The sequence below is a fragment of the Artemia franciscana genome, chromosome 13 (genome assembly GCF_032884065.1).
Source record: "Artemia franciscana chromosome 13, ASM3288406v1, whole genome shotgun sequence".
NCBI lineage: Eukaryota > Metazoa > Arthropoda > Branchiopoda > Anostraca > Artemiidae > Artemia > Artemia franciscana.
The window spans coordinates 28,521,440-28,544,598 of record NC_088875.1 but is presented as its reverse complement, the minus strand read 5'-3'; the positions used below and the strand labels follow the sequence as shown (position 1 = coordinate 28,544,598).

The 23,159-nt window shown below is 34.8% G+C and overlaps 1 protein-coding gene and 1 long non-coding RNA gene across 2 annotated transcripts in view; one reads left to right on the top strand and one right to left on the bottom strand.

Moving 5' to 3' along the window:
- The first annotated feature begins 5,411 nt into the window (after nucleotides 1-5,411).
- On the top strand, nucleotides 5,412-10,555 carry LOC136035099 (uncharacterized). The gene is made up of 3 exons (XR_010619332.1): nucleotides 5,412-5,484; nucleotides 6,743-6,901; nucleotides 10,392-10,555. It is a non-coding gene; the product is annotated as an uncharacterized LOC136035099 (long non-coding RNA).
- Nucleotides 10,556-11,787: 1,232 nt separating this feature from the next.
- The window catches only part of LOC136034288 (dynein heavy chain, cytoplasmic-like), an 83,118-nt gene continuing 71,746 nt past the window's right edge, over nucleotides 11,788-23,159 (bottom strand). Inside the window, exon 15 of the mRNA XM_065715427.1 lies at nucleotides 11,788-11,857. Within this exon, the coding sequence (XP_065571499.1) occupies nucleotides 11,788-11,857 (70 nt within the window). The remainder of the gene's footprint in view (nucleotides 11,858-23,159) is intronic.

Sequence of the window (23,159 nt, the reverse complement as noted above, 5' to 3'; positions counted from 1 at the left end):
GACAGAAATAGAGTCATTGAAAAATAAGAAGATATAATAAAAATGACATAGTAAATATATTTTCCTGAATGAAAAAGAAATCATAGAAAAAGAAAATAAGACTCAGTGCTTTTTATAATATTTGCACTGTAGTTAGGTATTTAATAGTTTAAATTTCTACTTCCAATATCTTATCGCAACTCTTATATAATTCTAAATCCCTATTTATATTTGAAACGCCTAATAAGCGCTTATGTAGTCATATTCTCTACGTTTTGGATTCTTATACTAACCCACAAATGTAGGACTGCCTCTATTTATAATAGCATGTTGAATACTTGCTGTTTTCGCTTTTCTAAGTATTTCTTTCGACCACCTCTAAAAACGAACTGACATAAATGTACCGAAGATTATTGCTGCTATTAGCTGCATTTCACGTAATACAAGCATAGCTTGTGGGACATTTATCTTTTGATCATCACGCTATACTAAATGTCTACTGAAAGTAGGATAAAGTGATTTCAAGGAATATATGAATATTTTCCTCACAATTTAGAAATTTTACGTTAACATCTAAGTGGTACTCATACTCTTTTTGATCGTTTTGACTTTAAACATGCAATACTAGTAGTATTCTCAGTTTTCTTCATCGTCGGTTCCTTTCTACTCAGTGTTGAAGCATTCATGAAGGATGCGAGAAATCATCTTACTAGAAGTAACTACATGGGATTCTCCGTCAATATTGGCAATAACAAGCCCATCTCTCAAGTTTTCTTGCAGCTTTTTTCACATGCCTTGAGCTATATGGCTCAAGCCAATCTTATGGCAAAAAATTTTTCATTTTTGCATATGGATCGCTGATAGCTAGCTGTTCTTTGTCATTTTCCTGGAAGTGTTCCAACACCTTTAAAAATGTCTCATGCTTTTCTACATTACCGCAACATTTACGTCACTGGCAAACTTCAAGGGTACGTTACGATGCGTTTGAAAAGCAGCGGAGCACGACACGTGATATGGAGCGTTAGGGATGTGGACGTATGCCACTATATCCCTACATAAATGGACGATATTTCCCTAGTCTTCGTTTATGTTTCAAAAAAAATTGTTTTAGGGGTAACTGTTATACCGCAAAATGAACAACAGTTTTCAAAATCAAATTCTCTCAAACGGATTTCAGAAGATATCTTACTTCAATGATTTTCACTAGCATTTACCATGTTTTGTGTTTCCGTAATTTTTCTAAGTCTTCCTTGCTTGTGTAAGATCTGTGCCAATCGATGTGTAGCATAATTCCTACAGTACTTTCAAGATTCTTTTCTTGATCCCGAGTGGCTGCACTTGTATTCAAAATCCCTTTCTCGCCGATGGCACTTATTGCACCAGTGCTATCTACGCTTTTAAAGCATTTTGGATAGACAGCAAATTCTATCTAAAAAAAAAATAAGTCAACTTCAGAGATAGAAATAATCTTGTTATCGGCAAAGAATCTCATCTTTTGTTGGGAATAGTGATAAAAACAAATAAAGAACACAAATTAGTTTGAGGAAAGGTTAACTTGTCCAGCTAGAAAATATTCAGCTGTTCTACCATGACCTAAGACAAATAAAAAGAAAGATGACCAAGGAATCATCGTGCAAATAACCTATCGTCATAAGGAAAACAATAGAGAAAAATGAAAATAAAACGTAGCTTTAAATAGTAATATGGTAGAAGATCTTTAAATAGAAGTTGAAGGAAAAACGTAATGATTAAAAAGAAAAACTAATAACCGTTATTCAATCATGCTTAAAAGTCTCGAAAAACACGCACAAACTTTTTTTTTTGCTAAAACGGATTTTGGTGGAAAAACTAGGATACGCTCATGAATTTCACTGGCAAAGCAAGCGACTCTTTTAAAGCATGAGCTTGAGCTAGATCCTTTTTTTTGGAAACTAGACTGTGCTTAACACCAAAAAGGTATGGAGAAGTAGTACCAAAATAGACCCACTTTTTCTCTAGGACGTGCATCATTTTTTCAATAGAATCAAGAAAATAGAGCTAAGTATTTGTACGCATAACACAAGTTAGTGCCTTGATCTTAGCTTAAAATCAAGAACATTGAAGGTTTCGGCCAAAGTTTGATTAACAAAATTATAATGCCTCTCTTTTAGATGCCATTGTACGGAATTATTCAGGAGGCCAGTAAATGGAAATCTGCAGTATTGGCTGGTGTATTGGAAAGGTTAACGATTAATTATTGAGTTCAATTGATAATGATAGAACAAGAAGCTGGTGACACATGTCTAATTTATTCGAGAGTATTTTCATGTTCCATTTCCATTTTTTTTTTTTGCGGCGCTGGTAGCTCCATAAAATACATTTCTTCCAGCTAATTCTCAGGATTTATATTTTTTTCACCCTCGCATATCGCACTTTTAGGGTAGAATTGAGGAGTATAGAAACAAAATCTGTAGCCTGTTACCAATCCCAGTATTCAGAGAAAAGAATTTTTTTTTGTTCATTACAGTTTTATTTTTTTTTTTTTTTGCCAGTCAATAGCTTAGGTGTCAGTTTTAATAGGTTACAAGTCCCTTCTTTCCGTTTTTGTTATCTATGATGTCAAAAAACCTAGAAAGGACACCTTACTCGCTAAAATATGTAAATGTTTTTTGGAGATAACCCCAAACTTCAAATACTAAAGAGTAAGTTTTGAAAAAAACATCCCGCTTATCACTGGTGATCGACCATTTTTACATCAAATTCTTTAATCTACGACCCCAATCACCCCATAGGAGACATATTTTTCTATGTGTTATTTTTTTATGTGTTTCATAAAATTCTATTTGTTATTTATATGTGTTATTGTACAATAAACTTTTATCCTTTTACCACCTCCTCCGCACTTTAAGGGTGCCCATTGTTGCTCATTATTAAAAGATAAGGTTTTAGTGGAAGGGGCTCATTATTAAGTTGGAGGGGCTCATTCGGTTGGAAATTGAAACTTCTAGGTCTTTTTTTAAGAGTCAAAAGTGATCAAAGAGCAACTAGCCCTTCCCATTTTTCCCAAAGGTATCCGGTCAAAATTTTGAGGTAAATATTTGATACAAAATAGTCCAAAGGCCAAATAACTATGCTTACAGAGTTTAGCCCCCCCCCCTCTATTCTTCAGGGAAAGAGCTGTGAGTTATGCAATTGATTTTCTTTTTACTTTGAATCTTGAATTTACTGATTTACTCTGCAAGTTACGGGGCGAAGGGATGGGTCCAGGGAGTGGAGGGACCCTGCCCCCCTCCAAGATTTTTCCAGTGCCCTTATTCTTTGTTTTTTTCTGTTTTCACTATTTTTCTAAAATAAATTTCTCATTTTGGTCAATTATTGGCGCAGTTAGGGAAGGGGACAATAGCCAAACCCTTTTTTGCAGGGATTTTTTCGTTTTTATCTTGATTTGCATATTTAATTTATGTTTTACTCGTTTTAAGAGTTATTTAAACATTTTTATGGTACCTGTTATATCTTTATTTGTGACAATTGTTCATTTAATTGATACTTGGATGATATATCCCCTACCTAACAGTCTACTAATATGTTTTTCTGACGCTCAATACTAAAGAAATATACCGAAGTGGGATAAAAATATAATGATTTAATAGGAAATGTGGGCTATATATTTGCAAATTGATGAGGGGGTGGGGGGGTTAAAAAAAGTGGGTGTGCATACCTAATGTATTAGGTACAATTATTCTACATATTATGTAGCAAGAATAGTTTTCTAGCTTCACACTGTCCTATACTTAACCCCCCTCCTAATGTGCAAATATATATGTTTTACATCTGTTCTGTCACTTTTCTTTATCTTGTCTCACGCCAAGCTAAAAGAAACTAACGAAAAATCGGCTCTGCAATGCATCAATGAATGAACAACTTGAGCAGTATGGGGTTTATCATGCAAGTGCCATTTAATTTCTATTAGTTTTGGGTATTAACATGGACCGATTTCGAGTCCTCCAATGAGTCAACTTCAAAATGGACCCTAAGGGTCTATTGCCGTCATATTTACTTTTAATTTTTTTTACAGCTACTAACGCCATTTCCTATCTTAGGCGCAGTAATGTTATTCTCGATTGGCTCAATCGAAGACTTGTTCATAATATATAAAACTGAGGCCTAAAGAGTTTGATGACTTAGGCGCTTCCAAATTTTGAATCTAAGAATGAAAATTTGGTTGCCCTATCTTCTACCCTTCCTAAAGTCACGCTGTCCTTCAACAGTTTATCTACAAAACCTGTGAGTCTAAAACGTATCATTATAAAAACTAATTTGCTACCTACAGAAACCAGACTAATGCCTCAATAATGATCACACTCACTCTTATCACCTTTCTTATAGAGAGGTCGGATTGAAGTTTTCCTAAAATCTCTCGATATCTCCCCTTTTTCAAAGTCATTTACATAATCTTCAAAATCAAAACAAACAGCGCCTGAAATAATTATTAATTCATTAGTCACAATCCACCACAAATACTGTGTCGTTTAGTAGGTCCCAGTTTCCTCGAGGGATGCCACTCCTCAAGGTTACCCTGCGGTGCTGCTTGCAGTCAAGGTTCTGGATAGACAAACTCGTGAAAAGCTTATCAAGATGCCAGTATGAGGCCACGCAAGCAGGAATCCCTTACGGAGAATAAGGACGGAGGAAGAAGCCTATGAAGGAACAGAAAGCTAAATAGTGAAAAGAATATGTGAAACTAAATATAAGGATTAGTCCCTTTATAAAACGGTGAATATTGGCTCTGTCATGACCAGTGAGTTTAGTACTACTTGTAATTTTTTCCCCTTCCACTTGGATACATTTCTGGCAGCGTTCATGATTTACTATAGTATCCGATTTTTGAGTTTGACCTACGTGTTCAATTGACTTTCTGTTCTTTCAGGCTTCAGTGTCGCTCTTTATTTTTCTTTGGAAAGTTTTTTTTGGCAAATTTTAAAAATAAATCTGAATCATAAAAAATTGGATTTAGGTCAATATTTAAGCGTTCTACTTTCCTTACTACCTTGATCTGATAAGTAAAACGTACCAAATTAAAAACCAAAGGATTTTTTTTTACTAAAGGGTTAGCTAAAATAGTGTTTTATCCATGCATAATTTGGGATTATCAGGTCTTGTTGCTTTGGCCTTCTAAAAAAAAATAACAAGCCTTAATTGTTTTTAATTAACACTTCCTTTTATTTCTGCCTTTTTTGCCGTCCCGTTTTGGTCAATCCATGTAGATAGACTTGAGAGATCGGAGAATTTATAAATCTTGAAAAAAAAATTTTTGAGGTCTTCGCAAATATTGAGCACTTAAATTTCCACTTTTGATATTTTTAATTAGTTTCAAGATTGTACCATTTATAAATTAATGGTCATCTGCGATACTCTAAATTGCGTTCATCTTGGAAATTTTCATAATAGTTGCTCTTGTATCCATGAGATGGTTGATCTTTTTCCCAGTGAGAATTGACCTTTTGGTGACACAAGAGCATCTTGAATGTGAGTAACATTTAGAGCTTTGTTCCAATTCTATTCACTTAATAAATGTCAAGAATCATTTTATGTTACAGAGGGATAAAAGTATTTATAAATGCCTATGAAGCAGGCTTTAATGTTGCGTTTTCATAGTTCTTTGAAGATAAAATTATTATTCCTTATTAAATATATCAACGAGGAAAAGCAAAATATAGCAGACTTAAAATATAAATATCGCAGAATCAGATCAAAAACACATTTCAGACTGCAGCTTTTTTTTACTTCAATCCGACTCTTTTTCAGTTTTTCACAAGAACTATTTAATATTTTCCAAAACAGGTTCAACCACACCAATTTTTTGGGGAGACACGACAAACTTGTAATTTGTTTCCAAGGCTTAGGATGTATTTTTTTTTGCCCATATTTCTATATTTTTCCGAGATGTAACAGAATTTACTCCTTTTTCTTATCTGTCCAGTCCTTAAATTTTAATCAATTGAACTGTAAGAAAATTAAAAAAATTCTTGAAAGAAAAAATTCCATTCAAGACAAAAAAAGAGAGAATGAGAGGGAGAGAGAGAGAGAGAGAGAGAGAGAGAGAGAGAGAGAGAGAGAGAGAGAGAGAGAGAGAGAGAGAGTAATTTAACCCAGCCCAATGTCTTACTTCTGTCTTGAACAGAGTTTGCCTTCAAGATCCATTTGTTCTGTAATTTAGTTCTGTTATTTTACTTTGATTTCATTTCTCATTTAAGTGTTTCCAATAAGCTAATTAACTACAGTGTAAATTAACCTAGCAATTTCCATCACAAGAATAGGCTGAGATTAAAAGGCTGTAGCTGGTCCGGTGCTGACGACCGAAAAAGCAGGTCGTCCTTGAATGGAATTAGAAGTGGTCAGAAGAAACGATGTAAAGATAGTCGGAACTTAATGAGAGTTAGAAATGACGAAGCTTTGAATATACTGGATTGATGGAGGAGCGTACGTAGTTATGTTGGTCTCAGGTGGCTTAGTGCTGCGATGATTTAGTAGTAGTGGTAGCAGTAGTAGTAAATTAAATATAATTTACTAATATTGATTAATATTGATTTAATTAACATTGAAGGCAGAATTCCATTCAAGCCAAAGAGATATAGATAAATAACGAAGGATTAATGTCTCTAATAAAAGAAAAAAGAACTAACTAGTAAAATTTCGAAATTAATTAAAATGTTCACTCTTATCTTTTCCGCACACATTATAGGCATTAATTAGGCTAATTTTTTTGTTTTGTTTGTTTACTCAGGTCTACGGTGACCAACATTCATAAATCAGATAAGAAGCAGTCGGTAATCGCTTGTGCTCAAATGTGAAACAAAATAAGGATAAATGAGTGATACCACCATGTCGAGAATCTTACTGAGGATATTTTGGATGCTTGGTGGAATATTTGCTGTCGTTTCAGGTAAGATCCTCTCACATCAAAATGCTTTTAGCTTTGTTAATGATTTCGGTGCTTTTAAACAGATTTTACCAGAGTAACGTGGCTCCAACAGACGAAACTTAAGTTAATAAATTTATGGAATGATCAATTAACTCGCTATCTAAAGGATAAACATCCCCTTGTTTCCTATTCAACACTTTTTCAAAATATAATAATCCAAACCGTCACAATTGGATCCCAGCATCCTTGACCTACCGCCTGATGTCTCTCCCTAGGCTGTATACAAAGTCATCTTTTTTTGGTGATTTATCTTAATTTTGTAATTCTTTCTCGTGAACAGTTTGTTCATAGTTCCAATAAAAAGGAAAAGAAAAAATTGATAAGAAAAACAGCATATCATTTTGTAGAGCCTAGGAATATGTCCAGTCATTCAGTCTGAACCAACGGTCCCATGGACTTCTGATTTTTTTATTAATAAGAAAACTTTTCCTTCATTTTTCTTCAAGTTCTTCACATTTTTCAGCTAGCTGTCAGGTTGTAGGTAGAATGACAAGGTTGGCTTTTCGTAAATATACTAATTTCGACTATAAGTTTATTAAAAAATGTATTTACCTGTAAGATAAATAAACATTCCTTTTCTTACCTTTCTCTTCAATTACTTCATAGTTAATAGTATAATTAATATCATTATTTAAGGTCGAGTGAAAGTATATCTTTTCATACATATGCTAGTTTTGACTATACGTTTAGCTATTTGTCTATTATTAAGCTTTGGGTAAACAGCCATATGTAATTATAAGGTGAACAAACATACTTGTTCTTACTTTTCTCTTCAATTTTCTTTATAGTTTTCAACGAGGTACCAAGTTTTAGCCAGGATGAAAGCTTAGCTTTTCATAGATACACAAATTTTGACTAAAAGTTTAGCCATTTCCTTTTTACGAAAAATCAAGAACAAATAAGTATATTTACATACAAGGTAAATGAAAACTTTTTCCTACTCTTTTCCTCAATTCTGAATAATTTTCAGTAGCTGTTCACGTTTCAGCTAGAATAAAAGCATGAATTTTCATAGACTTGTCAATTTGTACTGTCGGTTGCTCCCCTTCCAGTCAAAACTAGCATATCTGTAAAAGGCCATGGTTTCAATCTGACTAACTCAAGAATGGCTATCTCGTTGATACATTTAAAGCTTGAAGATTTTTGTAAGAATTTTTTTTATTATTTACCAAAAAAATAATTATAATTGCATGGGAACGTTGGTTAAAATTTTGGGACGTTTGGTAGACTTTCTATATCATTCGCAGTGTGCAAGCGTGCTTTTAAAAAATCGAAAAACTGGGAAGTTACGCAAATTAGACGCATGGACCACGTTTGCCTCCTTGAATGTAATAGTAAGCTTACCTTTCAGCTAGGGAATTAGGTGAACAGGCTACATTTTTATTCCAATTTTATTTGGCGTTTTAAGGGTACGATAGAATCCTAAAAAAAAACACCCAAATGTGAAAAAAACTGTCTTTTAATCCAGCACAGGACAACATAATTTTGAATTGACTTATTCAGTTTATGTTCTCTCTGTTAAAAACCGATTGTAAACGAGCTTCATTCAAGATGATGACAAGCTAACTGATATATTTAAATATTGGCGTTAGATAACAAGTTACCCTCGCAATAACCAACCACAGCAAAACAGACGTTTTTTTTTATGTATTTCATCTTCAGTTTATACGGCAAAAGGTTTATTTGCAAAGTGTTGAGTTTATATTAATCAATACCTTGTTTTATTATGTAGATATCTGTTTATCCTCCACAGAATCATGCGTTCCATAGGATTTGTATTCTCCTGAGATTCATTCGGATTATCGCTTTTGCTTCTCTTCTAACGCCGATTACACTTACGATTCTATGTGATCCTCGCTTTCACTTGTTTTCTAATCTCATATTTGTTGTCTATTATTTTCATTCGTGACTTGTTGTGATGCTTGTTATCGTATTTCTCCTTACCGCCGATCTCACTATGCTTCATTTTTGTTCATCATTGCCTCAAATATTTTTCAAATTCTTTCGTTTCGGCTGATTGGGTTTATACACATTGTATAATTTCATATGATATCATAGATACCTAAAAGCTTCTTATTCGTTTTAGTATTACGTTTTTGCTTTAATAACGTTGTTATATAATTCAGTAATAACCAGGCATATTCCGTTGCAAATACCCATTGAAAGATTTGAAATATCTAAACAACGCATTATCATAATTGTTGTGTTACTCTTTAGTGTCAACAATGTCAATCGAATTAGGAGATTCTGGTGTGAATTTAATTCCTCCTTCCTGTTTATCCTTCACAGACGCTTCACAAATGGAGATATAACATGCTCCTTTATTTCCTTATAATTTCGATTTGTCTTCTATCTACAGGATTTGTGATGTAACATTTTCATTTACAATTCAATTTGATTCTTATTTTTTTCATTTTTGTTCATAATTACCTTAGACATTTTTTCCATTCCTTTTGCTTTAGCAATTCGGATCCGTTTGTCATCTTGTATGATTTTGCATGACGTCATAGATACCAAAGAAACAAAGCCAAAAAAGAATAACGGATCAATTACTTGATTAATATATGTTCCTTAAATAAAAAAAGTCTACTGTAATGCATAAGAGCCAACGCTCTTGCGTTGCTTATAGCAAAGATTAAAGAACCTCCAATGCTGTTTTTGTTTGCCTCTTTTCCCAGGTCGTTTTACACAGGAACATTGGTCGTAGAAACTTTGGAGGGAGCTTGTTTGACGGATATTGAGAGTTCTAGCGTCATTTTTAAGAGTAAAAATGATTCAAAAGCAAGTATCGCCTGTCACTTGCTTTCTTTTTCTACCCCCTAGTGACCTCAAAAGACATCCAATCAAAATTTGGAGACAATCATTTTGTTCAAAATAGTCACAAAATTCAACAAAGATGCATCGAGGAATGAAAAGAAGTCCATAAGACTTCCATCTTTTTTCCAAGTTCCCATAATTTTCTTTTCAAAATGACATTTTATTGTTATGACTAATCGAAATAATAGCTACCATTTCTGAACCACCTTTAAAAGATAAATTTTTCTCACTAGACGGCTCTCTTTACGCGTTTTTATATTTCGGCTAAAATGGGGCGTGGTTCGTTCTTTACTAGGTTGCCGCTACGTTTACAATAATGACATTGAGGGAGATGCACATGAATCACCATGGCCATTCCTGAGATCAATACAGATACGCTCAGGAGTGCCCTTTTGGATCCTTAGCTATCCACGAAATATTGCAAATAAGCTTTTTTGACATCCCGGATGCACTATACTATTTTAACAAGCAGAATTTTAAATTAATCAAACATAAGGAACAATTATTTTTATCACGCTTTTCACTGGCAAAAATGGTATCAACAGGTTCCTTTTGTTGTAAGACAAACAGCTTTTTTCGGAAACTATCAAAAAATTAAGAGTGAAAACTGTGAGTATTATTATTTTTTATTTAGGTGATCTCGAACCTACTTTCAATCGGTGTTGCAATCACGGTGTTAACTGGGGCAGTGAAGGACGACAATGCAACACTTTTCAAGCTCCAATCGCTGGAGTTCCGAATCCACAGCAGGCCATTTGCTTGACAGTTGTACAAATATGCTGCTTAAGAAGGCATAGGTAAGCCATTAAACTTGTAGCGTTATTGTCATTAAATTTACAACTAAGGAGATTGTCGAAAAAATCCTGATAATCTATTTTCTTATTAGCTTTCAGATCGAGTAGTTTTGAAGCCAAGGATTCATTTTGGTTTCCCCTCTGTCAAAATTTCCTCAATTTGTGCAATTGAAGGCACAAAATGGTAACATTGCTCTCTTAAAATCTATTTCCCTTCTCACCGCCGAGCTTTTTCACTAAAAGGTAGGGATCGCATTTTCTACCTTTTTCGAAAATAGAATCATACTGGAGAGTAGAAATAGGCACAATAGTTCACACTCCATTTCGCTATTCAGCACCTCCAATCTCTTTTTGGTTGGTAATTTTGTTACAGAAATCGATAGCCAGCAGCTGCAAAGCCTTCTATTTGGCGTCCTTATACCGTTTCTCAAAAGATTGTTTTCTAAGACGCAACATGTTGCAAACGTAAGTAACACTTTTCTCGTAATTTTCTGACAAAAGTTCTATATTTAATTACAATTCTATATTGGATTTTTTTTGCTATTACATTTTATTTTCTTTTGAATTAATTTTTTAGATCAACCTTCATCTTGGTAATTTCTTATCCTTTTAAAGACTTTTATATTTCATCTTAGTATATACGGACACTTTGACATTTTGAAAGTCGTAATCGTCGATTTTCTAGTCCTGCGAGATCCTTCCCCAAAGGGCTATTTCGCATTTTCTTAGGGCGGGGTCTTTCTCTCACTCCATTTCAGAAGGCTTTTAAGACGGGAGTCCTATCAGTTTTTCTTTGAATTAAGCTGTTCCTAATATATTTTGTAATTGTAACTTTTTAATATTTTATGTTTAGTTTTTATTCCTTATTTTTTATCTTTTTAAAATTTCTTATGTTTCATTGCGGGATATATGGACACTTTGGCATTTTTTGAAATTCACAATCCTAAATTTTATAGTCCTTCTAAATACATCCTCCACAGTATATATCAGTAGTATGTTGACTTATACTTTGGTTGGATCTATACCCCTTTAATAGAAAGTAAGAAGCCTCTCTCTTGTCAAGGTCATCCCCAAAGGCACTCTTGAGGATCAATGAACTCTTGCACAATCGATTTCTCAACAGCTTTATGTTGACTAACTGGTTGCTCAACTGTTAATGCTTTCGATTGGATGTGGTTTTTTGCTTACCATGTTCATTTACGCAATTGATTTATCTAGCCTTGAATTACTTTAAGACTATTGTCCAAGGTACTTGCACGTGCAATAAACTCTGAACAAACCTGGACAAGTTGATTCTAGTGGTGTACTGGAATACCAATGAGACCCAAACAAAACCGGTAATAGCTATTTCCTAAGACACTCTTGAGGAACAAATAACTCTGAACAAACCTAGACAAGGCGGTTATACCTTTTCTGCTACATTATGAAACAAATTGTGTAATGATCAATGATGATCGTTGAGCATTTTGCAATGAATTCAGAAATATTTGACTAGTGTAGGAGCTGAACTGTGGACTCCTAAGAATGAAGGAACGACGTGCTAGTCAACTAAACACACAAGTTGATGCTAATAGATTGTTCTTAGAAATACATTTACAAAAACCCTCAGATATCACCTTATGAATTAAAAGTTAAATGAAATGAACACTATCCCATTAATACGTCCAACCACTTCCATAAGCACTACTCTTTTTTTCCTAATTGGTGTAAATGGCGACATGCTTTCCTTTCCAATCATATCATCAATCTATTTTTTAGCCTCTAACCAATTTCCTTTAAATTTATGGATTATTTGTCTGGCGTAGGAATCGAACGTGAAACCTGAGATTCCCTACGGTAACAGAACGATGTGTAAGTCAGCTGAACCAACAAGTCGAGCATGTGAATATGTTCTTAGAAATGCATTTTAAGCAATAGGTTTCATGCACTTGCTATGCCATTGAATTGTATATGTTTGTATATCATATATAGTCGTTAGTTTTAAAAACACCCCACCCTAATAGCCATTCTTGAACTTTTGAATTCAATCCAAGGAGTATTTTTGAACCTGGACGTTTAGGAAATGGTAAAGAGCAATTTGAAAACTAAAAATCTTATAGAAACTATCTTCAGGTGGTTTGCAAGCTTAGCCCTTGAGTAAAATCTTAATTATTTTTTATTCAGAACATTTTTTTTAGAATTTTTTTCAACTTCTTTTTCATGTCTCAAAAGGATATTATATATATGTATGACAAAAAGAAATTCACTTGTGATATTTTCAAAATACGAAATGAAAATAAGATACGTAGTCGAAATTTTTTTCTTTTAGAAAAATAATGTTTGTTTTGAGATATTTTTCTTTTTCATGTCTCAAAAGGATATTATATATATGCATGACAAAAAGAAATTCACTTGTGATATTTTCAAAATACGAAATGAAAATAAGATACGTAGTCGAAATTTTTTTTTCTTTTAGAAAAATAATGTTTATTTTGAGATATTTTTTTTGAACTTAGAAATTCTACCATTTTTTTTTGAACATAGATATTTTTAACCTTTTTTTTATGTCATAAAGTAATAAACATATAACAAAAAAAATCGCATGTGACATTTTTAAAACACGAAGCGAAAATGATATGCGCATGATAGTCGTGTATTTTTCTTTTAGAAAAATAATGTTTACAGTTGCATTTTTTTACTTAATTTTTATACTTAGCTTTTACTTAGTTTTTACATAGAAATTATTCCATCATTATTTAACTGATTCAACTTTTTTTCATATCTCGAAATGATATTACATATATATATATATATATATAACAAATGAAATTCACAAGTAATGTTTTGAAAATACAAAATGAAAATGAGATACGTATGTTAGTCGGGAGCTTTCTTCAAAAAAGTATGTTTGTAGTTACATTTTTTTACATATGGACGTCTCGATTTGCTTACGTCGTCTCTACACCTTTTCATAAGAATTAAGTATCCCATCGATTGTTAAGGTCATTCCCTAAGATACTCTTGAGGATTAATGAACTCTTACCCAACTGATATCTCTTGCATTGAGTGTTAGTTGCACATTGAAATAGCTCTAAGGCCCTTTAAGGATCAATGAACTTAGAGTGTGGGTTATAGTTAAGTTATGTAATAGCTTCTATGCTTCATTTGCATGTAATAGATACCGAGAGTTTTATGACTCTTCCCCATGATGAATTCTACGAGTTTTATGGCACCTCTCCGCATTGAATTCAGACGGTTTTACCACTCCAACCCCTTACCATATGAAAGACACGGCTGTGTAGCTATTGAAATCAATGAACTTTTACCGTGATTTTGAAAAATATATAATGGTGTTATAAAAGTCCCTGATTAAAAAGTATCTCAATAGGTGTCAGAGATGTTTATGTTTTCGATTATGAATATATTGCTTAAGGAAGTCATCGTTTGGTGTGATTTTTTAGTGCGTGGTTTTGTTGCTCAATATGGACTTTAGTGAAATGTCATGCTATCACTCCCATGTTATATACGTGTCTACAACAGAGACTTATGGACTAGCTCGTTCAGAGGATTGAATCACATAGGGATTTACAATCGAGTGATTCCTCCATTCTATGAAGGCGGGGAAGAAATAAATACTATTCAAGATGAGGTAAAATAAAATATGCAGTTTTTGATAATTAAAGCGCGGTTTTTTAGGGGAAATGTGCATACAGATAAACGTTCGATTTAAGAGTGCAAGCCGAATATTCCCCTATTCAATTTGGAATATTTTGTGTACCCCAAATATCTGCATAGGTTACATAATCCCGAGGAATAGATACGACTTTTTAGTGCATGGATTCCAAAACACAATTGTTCTCAAAATATTTATATATGACATTCTAGGAAGAAGAAAGAAACTCGCGAGATAAATTGGGACCACACCAAGTGGGTAATAAATGATGATAAGTAACAAATGTTTTATGAATATATGTCTTTTCTATTAATAATAAACATGTTTATTATAAAACGCCTTAGTCTCTAGCAATTGTTACCTATCCAAGAGAGGGGTGAAGTTCTTAGGGGGGCATCTTTTGGAATTTTTAATTTTTATGGAACTTGGAATTGTTTTAATTTTGAATTTAGATTTTTTGAACTTAAAGTTACTCTTATGCTGCCACCCCATGGTATTTTGTGGCTGGTCATCGAGAGTAGTAGCACTCATGGTGAGGTAGATATGCGGGAGTAAGACATCCAGAGATGATACCACTCAAAGATAATGCAAGCCTAAAACCAATAGTTGATGACAATGGGATACTTCTTGCTAGTGCTGCTGGTAAAAATGAAGCTTCCGACATACCTATCGCCATCTTCGGGCATTAGCATTCAACAGGGGTCAAAAATAAGAAAAGCGTACATTTCTACAACTATCATAAACCATATGTTATCGACGTTCTAGACTGGTTACCTGTGTCAACATAATGATGTAATAGAAATTGAAGTCGCAGACAAGATAAAAAGGGCATTGGCAGGTAATATCACCAAGGAAATTAAAGGCTATTCAATGAAAAGGAAAGCATCGTGAACTTTATTAGAATCATCGAAAGTTTATCAACAGATTCTTTTATTGAAAAGAATAATACCAAAGATGAAATGTGTGATGAGATTGTACATGAAACTATGTTCAAAGTCCTGCAGAACCCCAAAATGAAATAAATGACATACAAAAGAGAAAATACGATGAATTATTTTTGGAATCGATTCAAAGCGTTCATTTTTTATTAAAATATTCTAAATGCCATTATTTCAATAGAAATACTTCATTGCATTGCTTTTTTATGTTTCTATTATTTTTAAGGGTGCATTAGCAACTTGAACGTTTAGATTGTTCATTCAAAAGTCAAAGATGCAAGAAAAGGAGTTTTCAGAGATATAGGTATTACTAGTGGGCTTATAGGGGTTATAATTGAGTCTGAGATAGGTTAACAGGATTTTTACCAGAGTCTGAGAGAGATGAGCAGGATTTTTTCCAATGTCCACACATACATACAAACATATGTAAAATTGGCCTCTTTTAAGGAAATATTTAATGCTACATGTTAGAAAGAAGCTTGGATCGAGGAATATGCCCTAAGAAATCTTCCCTGATTTTCGGATTTGAAGGAGTTATTAACAAGTTCATATTAGATTTGGACATGGTATACTGGCAATGAAGGTGACATAGACACATAACCCTCTTTTCAGTTTCCGACCTCACCTGCACAACCCAGCAGTGTGACGAATCCTTGATTTATGTCCACAATGTTGTCTCAATTTAACATCTCCCTGTCCTATGCTGCCATTCACATGATAAGCTACTGACAAACCCATGTCTTAATAGATCTTTTCGATTACCCAATAGATCAGCATAGAAGAATCATTGAAACATGTCCATTTGTTCAAGCAGTTGACATGGGAAACATTCCATTGTAACCTCCTGCTCTAACTGGATGCTATGACATTTGTGACCGATTCATGAGATCAAGAAGCTATAGTCAAAAACATATTAATCCTTGTCTGCAACCACCAAGATATACCTCCCGACCTTTACCGTCTCAGGAAGAATGTACTGATCTTAAAGGAGAGAATGTTGAACTAAGGATGCTTAATGGAAGTTGATCAAAGGATTTCGTCGATACCAAAGAACTTGCAAAAGCTGGATTCGTGTTTGCTGGCCACAGTGACCAGGTTCAGTGTGCTTTATATGCCAGTATGGTTGAAAACACTTTGATAGAAGACACTTTGGATCTTGTCCTATTGTTCCTGGAGTTGATTGGGGAAATATTCCAATGAAACCTCCTGCTTTAACTAGAGGCTATGACATTTGTGAGCGATACTTGGGATCAAGAAGCTATAGTCCAAAATTATATTAATTTTCTTCTACAACCACCAAAATATATTTCCCAACCTTTACTGTCACAAGAACAACCTAGTGATGTTAAGCAAGAGGATGTTAGACTAAGGACTTTTAATGGAAGGTGAACAAAGGATCTCATTGATACAAGAGAACTTTTTTTCTCTTGTATCACACTTGCGCAAAAAGCACACTGAACCTGGTCTTGTTTGTCACAGTGACCAAGTTCAGCGTGCCTTTTGTGCAGGTGTGGTTGGAAACTGAGAAGAAGGGGATGAGCCCATAGATGAATATATGAGACACTTTGGAACATTCTAGACATAGGATACATTCCGGTGAAACCTTCTGCTTTAACTGAAGGCTATGAAATTTGTGAACGATACATAGGACCAATAAGCTATAATCAAAACTATATTAATTTTCGTCTGCAACCACCAGAACGTATCTTCCATCCTTTGCTATCACAAAAAGAAGATAATGCTCTTAACTGTGGGGATGTTTGACTAAGGGTATTATTATTAAACGATGATAATAAGGCGCCTCTCTCTCTGTGCCTGTTTTTACGATCATCTGTTTGTCCGTCCCTGTGTCTGTCCTTGTGTGTCTGACTCTGCGTGTTTTGTCTCTCTCTATCTTTCTGTGCCTGTGTGTCTGACCGTCTGTTTGCCTGTCTCTGTGTCTGTCTATGCGTGTTTGAGTGTCTGGTTCTGTGTGTTTGTTTTTTTTTTCTCTCTGTCTCTCACTGCCTATGTGTCTGATCGTGTTTTTGATTGTCTCTTCGTCTGTCTTTATGTGGTTTTGCGTGTGTGCTTCTATCTCACTCTCTCTGTGCCTGTTTTTCTGACCATCTATTTCCCTGCCTCTGTATCTGTTTTTATGTCTGTGTGTGTGTGTTTTTTTGGTCCTCTTTTACTGTGCCTGCTTGTCTGACTGTTTTTTTCCTGTCTCTGTGTGTTTGTGTCTGTCTGTCTCTCTCTCTCTCTCTCTCTCTCTCTCTCTCTCTCTCTCTCTCTCTCTCTCTCTCTCTCTCTCTCTCTCTCTCTTTGTTCGTATGTTTTCTTCTCTTTGTGTCTGTTTCTGTATGTTTATCTGTGTTTGCTTTGGTCTCTCACTCTCTCTCTCTCTGTGGCTATGAGTCTGACCATCTGTTTGCTTGTCTCTGTTTCTGTCTCTATGTGTTTAAGTGTGTTTGTTTCTGGCTCTCTTTCACTATGCCTGCGTGTCTGACTGTCTGTTTGCCTGTCTCTGTGTGTTTGTGTGTGTTTCTGTCTCTCTATCTCTACTCTGTCCGTGCCTCGGTGTTTGACCGTCTTTTTGCTCGTGTCTGTGTCTGTATGTGTGTTTGTGTATGTGTTTCTCTCTCTCCCCCTCTCTCTCTCTCTCTGTCTGTGCGTCTGACCGTCTGTTTTCCTATCTCTGTGTGCATTTCTGTCTCTTTCTTTCTACCTGTGTGTCTGACCTTTTGTTTACCTTTCTTTATGTGTTTGTTTGTGTGTTTCTGGTTCTTTTCCCTTCTTTCTCTCTCTTTGTCCATGTGTTTGACCGTCTGTTTGCCTGTTTCGGCGTATTTGTGTGTGTTTTTCATTCGCTCTCTCTCTGTGCATTTCGTCTGGCATCCTGTTTGCCTGGCACTGTATCTGTCACTGTGTGTTTGTCTCTGTGTGTATATTTCTGTCTCTCTGTCTCTCTCTGTGCATGTGTGTATGACCATTAGTTTGCCTTTCTCTGCACCAGTCTCTGTGTACTTGTTTGTGTGTTTCTGTTTCTCTCTCTGTTCCTGTATGTCTAACCGTCTGTTTGCCTGTCTCTATGCGTTTTGTGTGTGTGTTTCTGTCTCCCTCTCTGTGGCCGTGTGTCTGATCGTCTGTTTGCTTTTCTGTTTGTCTGTCTCTGTTTGTGGGTTTCCCTTTCTCCCTCTGTGCCTGTGTGTCTGAGAGTCTGTTTGCATGTCTCTGTGTGCTTCTTTTTGTGTCTTTCACTCTCCTCTCTCTCTCTCTCTCTCTGTGCCTGTGTGTATGGCCGTCTATTTGTCCGTCTATGTGTGGTTTTATGTGTTCCTACCTCTTTCTCTCTCTCTCTGTGCATGTGTAGTGTTTGTAGATTTTGGAAAAAATATACCTCATCTCTTTCAGGCTCTGACAAAAACCATGTTAACCTATCGCAGACTCTAGTAGACCCTTACGAGCCCGCTAGTAGTAGTTATGTCACTTAAAATTCATTGCATTGCATCTTCAACTTTTGAGTAAACACTTTAAACGTTGGATTTGCTAGTGTACTCTAAAAATAATGGAAACATAACAAAATTAATGTAATGCAATATTTTTATTAACATAAAGTTAATTAGAATATCATAAGAACGATGAATGCATTTGATCTATTCCAAAAATAATTCATCATGTTTTCTCTTGACATGCCATTTTTTTCATTTTGGGGTTATACACGAGTTTTAGCATCGTTCCAGTTACAATCCCATTACGAATTTCATCATTTGTATTATTCTGTTGAGTATCTGTTCATAAACTATCGACGATTTAGTAACGTTTGAAGGTGTTTTTTTCTTCTACATCTTTATAGTCCTTTGTTATATTGTCTGCCAATGCCCTTTTTATTTTACTTGTGATTTGATTGTCTATTACCACGTTATTTTTACATAGATTGCAGTTTCGACACATACATAAGATATGCATTATGACAATGGTGCAGCAGTGGAAAAACAAAGTTTTCCCTTTGCTTTCATTTGAATGCTAATACCAGTAAGATGGCGATAGGATCTATCAACGAGTAATGTGTTACCAGAACTATTAGTATGAATTTGGCCTTCGGTATCAGCTACTAGCTTTATGTTTGCATTCTCTGCCCGTCCTAACGTCTCTAGAAATGTTTTATCGCATATCCGAGATCAGTAATGTCGATTTTTTGTGTAGTCCAAAGAAATCTAATCTATTACTGTGATGACAAAGTACGAATACATTTCCAATAGTGTTACCCCTAGTACATGTTTCATAATTCAAATATTTGTCTTTGTCAGTGTTCAACTCTGCAATAACTTTATCATGTGAACAAACTTTCTTGAAATATTTAATATTCCTTTTTTAAGTATTATACAAATGATTATCCTGCACACAATTAGTATAAATAAAGTATCACGTATCAAAAAACAATAAACCAACTAATGTCGATGACCAGCCAGAGAGTACCACAGGGGTGGCCGCATAAGAAAAATCTACAAATGATGTCCACCCAGTATTACCTGCCATTTTAACGCAGGAAGAAATTCTAAAACGAAAAAATTTTCAAGTTCAGGAAAAAATTCAAAGTCCAAAAAACTCTAAGTTCAAAGAATCCAAAGTTCCAGAAAAAATTTTAAGTCCAAACAAATTCTAGTCCCCAAAAAATTCTGTGTCCCAAAATTCTAAGTTAAAAAAATGTCAATATATAAAATGTCAACTATAAACATTACTTTTCTTAGAAAAAATCAATAATCAATAACCTAAACCACAAAACAAACTTGGTATGTTTCCAGGAATGCTCTTATCTAAAAGATCAGATGCAATGGAAGTGCTGACTCACAACAATTAGATTGTTACACAATAAACTTGGCAAGCAATGTTTCCAGGAATGTTCTTATCACCAGATGCTGAGATACTGTTATTTTTATAGTTGGAATGGTAGGAGAAACTACTCCTGGCAAGCGTTCCAGGAATTGTTTTGTCACCAAAAGCTGACCTAACGCTATGTTTTTCGCCAGAACGGCGGAATATATGTATCATCGGAGTTTAGGTGGATACAAGGGGCTAGTAACGCCAATATCATAACGGGATAGGGCTCTCACAGGAATTTAGGTGGATACAAGGGGACAGCAACTCCAATAGTACACGGGATAGGGTTCTTACGGGATCCAAATGGTCAGTACTACTAGTGACAAGGTTCAATAGTAACCGAAACTCTTAAGACTAAATTTTAATATCAATAGATACATCAAGAGCATCATTTTATTATTTTGATTCCAAATAGAAAAGATTTATCAATCTTAGTGTTACCCATCAGAAGTTACAAGCCTGAGAAAATTTCCCTCGTTTATAAAATAGGAGGAAATACCCCTTAAATTAAATAAATCTCAATAAAATCGTACCATCACATTCTGTGTATCGTAGAACCCTACTGTTGAAGTTTCAAGATCCTATCTGTAAAAATGTGGAATTTTCTATTTTTGCCAAAAGACAGATCACGGGTGCGTCTTTATTATTTAATCTTTTTTCATCCAACTTGATTATATCAAAATAATGGTCCTAGAAAATCACGAGAGGGTGCATTCGAACGGATATTGAAAGCTCTAGTACTCTTTTTAAATGACCAAAAAGAATGGAGGGCAACTGGTCTCCCCTTCCACGTCCATTTTTCCCTAGAATTGTCTTATCAAAATTTTGAGATAGCAATTTTGTTCATTATTCTTGAAAGATGTATGAAAGGTATAAAATGACCCTTTAAGTTTCGGAAGCCTGAAAGGGAGAGGCCTGTAAGTTCAGAAACGCCCATTGTTCACATATAGTATATGTTACTGGGAAGTATACATACATTTCTTTGAGGGAGTGTTTGTCCTTAGGGTGGAGCTTTATAGGGAGGATCTTCCTTGGGGAAGGAAATTTCTGGGGCCATGAATATTCTAAGGGAAATGTTTCACTGGGAGGATTTTACAGAATTGCTATACAAAATCCTTTTTACATCTCTTATATTACCTTTGCCAAATTGTTCGTGCGGAGATGTTCCGGGTAATTATCCAAGGGTTTTTTTCCCGCGTGTTTTGATTTTCGGGAAATAATTTCCCCGGAAGGGGGTATTTCTGGATTAATCGAGAAACCAATTAGAGATTAAAGTCCTCTTCAAATGAAAGAATGATAAGGAGAATTTTTCTGGCCGAATCTTCCACAAGCAATTTCAAAGGGAAGGGGGGAGGGGGTGTCCAGCGAGGATTGATTTATCTGGAGGGAACTCCAAGGGGAAAGGGTAAACTTTACGTGGGATGAAATTTCCACAGGGGAGTTTTCCGTGAAAGGAGGGTTATATTTCATAATTTGTAGTAATTATATTGATTTTAAAAATAGATGTAAAATCTTAAGCCAAAAACTGATATCAAGAGGTTTTTCTGCAAATAAATTAACTTGGCAATTTAAAAAATTTAGTTTTCATTATAACGAACTTTTAAATAAATATCAAAAGAATTATCTAGAAATACTTAAAGAAATTTTTAACTAATTTCGGAGGTTCGAGAAATGTTGTCACAGCGCCATTTATTTTGAATTGTGTTTCTATTTGAGCGGAATTTTTAAAAAATTAGCCACATGGTAAAGATGAATTATATAATTGTTTAGTTCATTCAGGTTTTTTGCAATGTGTTAGTATTTGTGATTTGGTAAAATTTATAATATTTAGTTTACCTATTGTTGCTAAAGGGAGGGATATATTAACAGGATAAGCTTGTTTTGGTTTTACTTGGTTGTTTTACATTTTCTGTTTTTTTTTTTTTTTCATAGGCATGTATTTTGGGGGTGATACCTGACGCGGGGATGCCATGGATATTCTGTGGTAGCCACAACACTGTGCTGGGTATCGAGAATTTAGAGTGGCGAAACCCTATATAGGCCAGTGTATTCTCCTAATGAGCCCTTATGTTGGGTGTTGCCTCTGAATTATTTGTCTATATTATTTTTTCTATTGTTTGGTAAATGACGACTTATACTTATTGACGACATGACTGCCTGTCCATGGATTATTCTTTATGGTTGATTGTGTGTGGCTATGCTGTTTGACCTATGTGATTGTATGGATGAGTAGGGTTAAGGCCTCATTCAAGTGCTGGTCTATATTAATCACTAATTTAGGAAAACAGTCTTCCTTTTCTCCTTCTGTCTCCTTCTGTGTTTGTGCTGTAGCATTGGTGATTTCTCTTTTCATGATATATGAAGGTTATCCAGTCCTCAATACCTTGCTTTTTACGCTAAAGTACAATTGTTTCTCCTAATTTTTTAAGAGCGTCTACTGAAACACGGGGTCCGTTTCGTTAGAATATGAAGCCTTTTTAAAAGTGCTTATAGCTTTAGCGTAATGAGCAAGGTACTGAGAAGGGGCAACACTTCATATAATGAATAAATCACCCAAAAATAGTAAGCAAGTTTTTTGAATTTTTCATTTACGGTGCACCAAATTCGAACCTGCATTAGTTGAAAAACGTTCAGAAACTAAATAAAAATAGTTTATCTAACTGAAAGTATGGAGTGGCATTAAAACTTAAAACGAACGGAAATTATTCCGTATGTGAAAGGGGTTGTCCCCTCCTCATCGCCTCGCTCGGAGGCGCTGAGTTGTGACAGAGTCACACTTTAGTGTAAAGAATGAGGCATTGAGGAGGATACAGCCCCTTTCATATACGGAATGATTTCTTTTCTTTATAAGTTTTAATGTTGCTCCTTATTTTCAGTTAAAAAAACCTGTTTTTATGGCAATTTGATATTTACTAAATGACATATAGCGATCGCAATTTCTGTCGGTCTGTCCGTCTGGCTGTCTGTCTGTCCCAGTTTTGCCAGTCTAGGTACTTCCAGATAATCTAGGACGATGAAATTTGACAGGCATATCAGGGACCAGACTAAATCAGGTTAAAATAGTCGTTTCCCTGATTCAACCATCTGAGGGTGAGTGGGGGGGCAGTTAGTTCAAGAAATGAGGTATTTTATACTTGCGAACAGGTGCTCAGATCTTA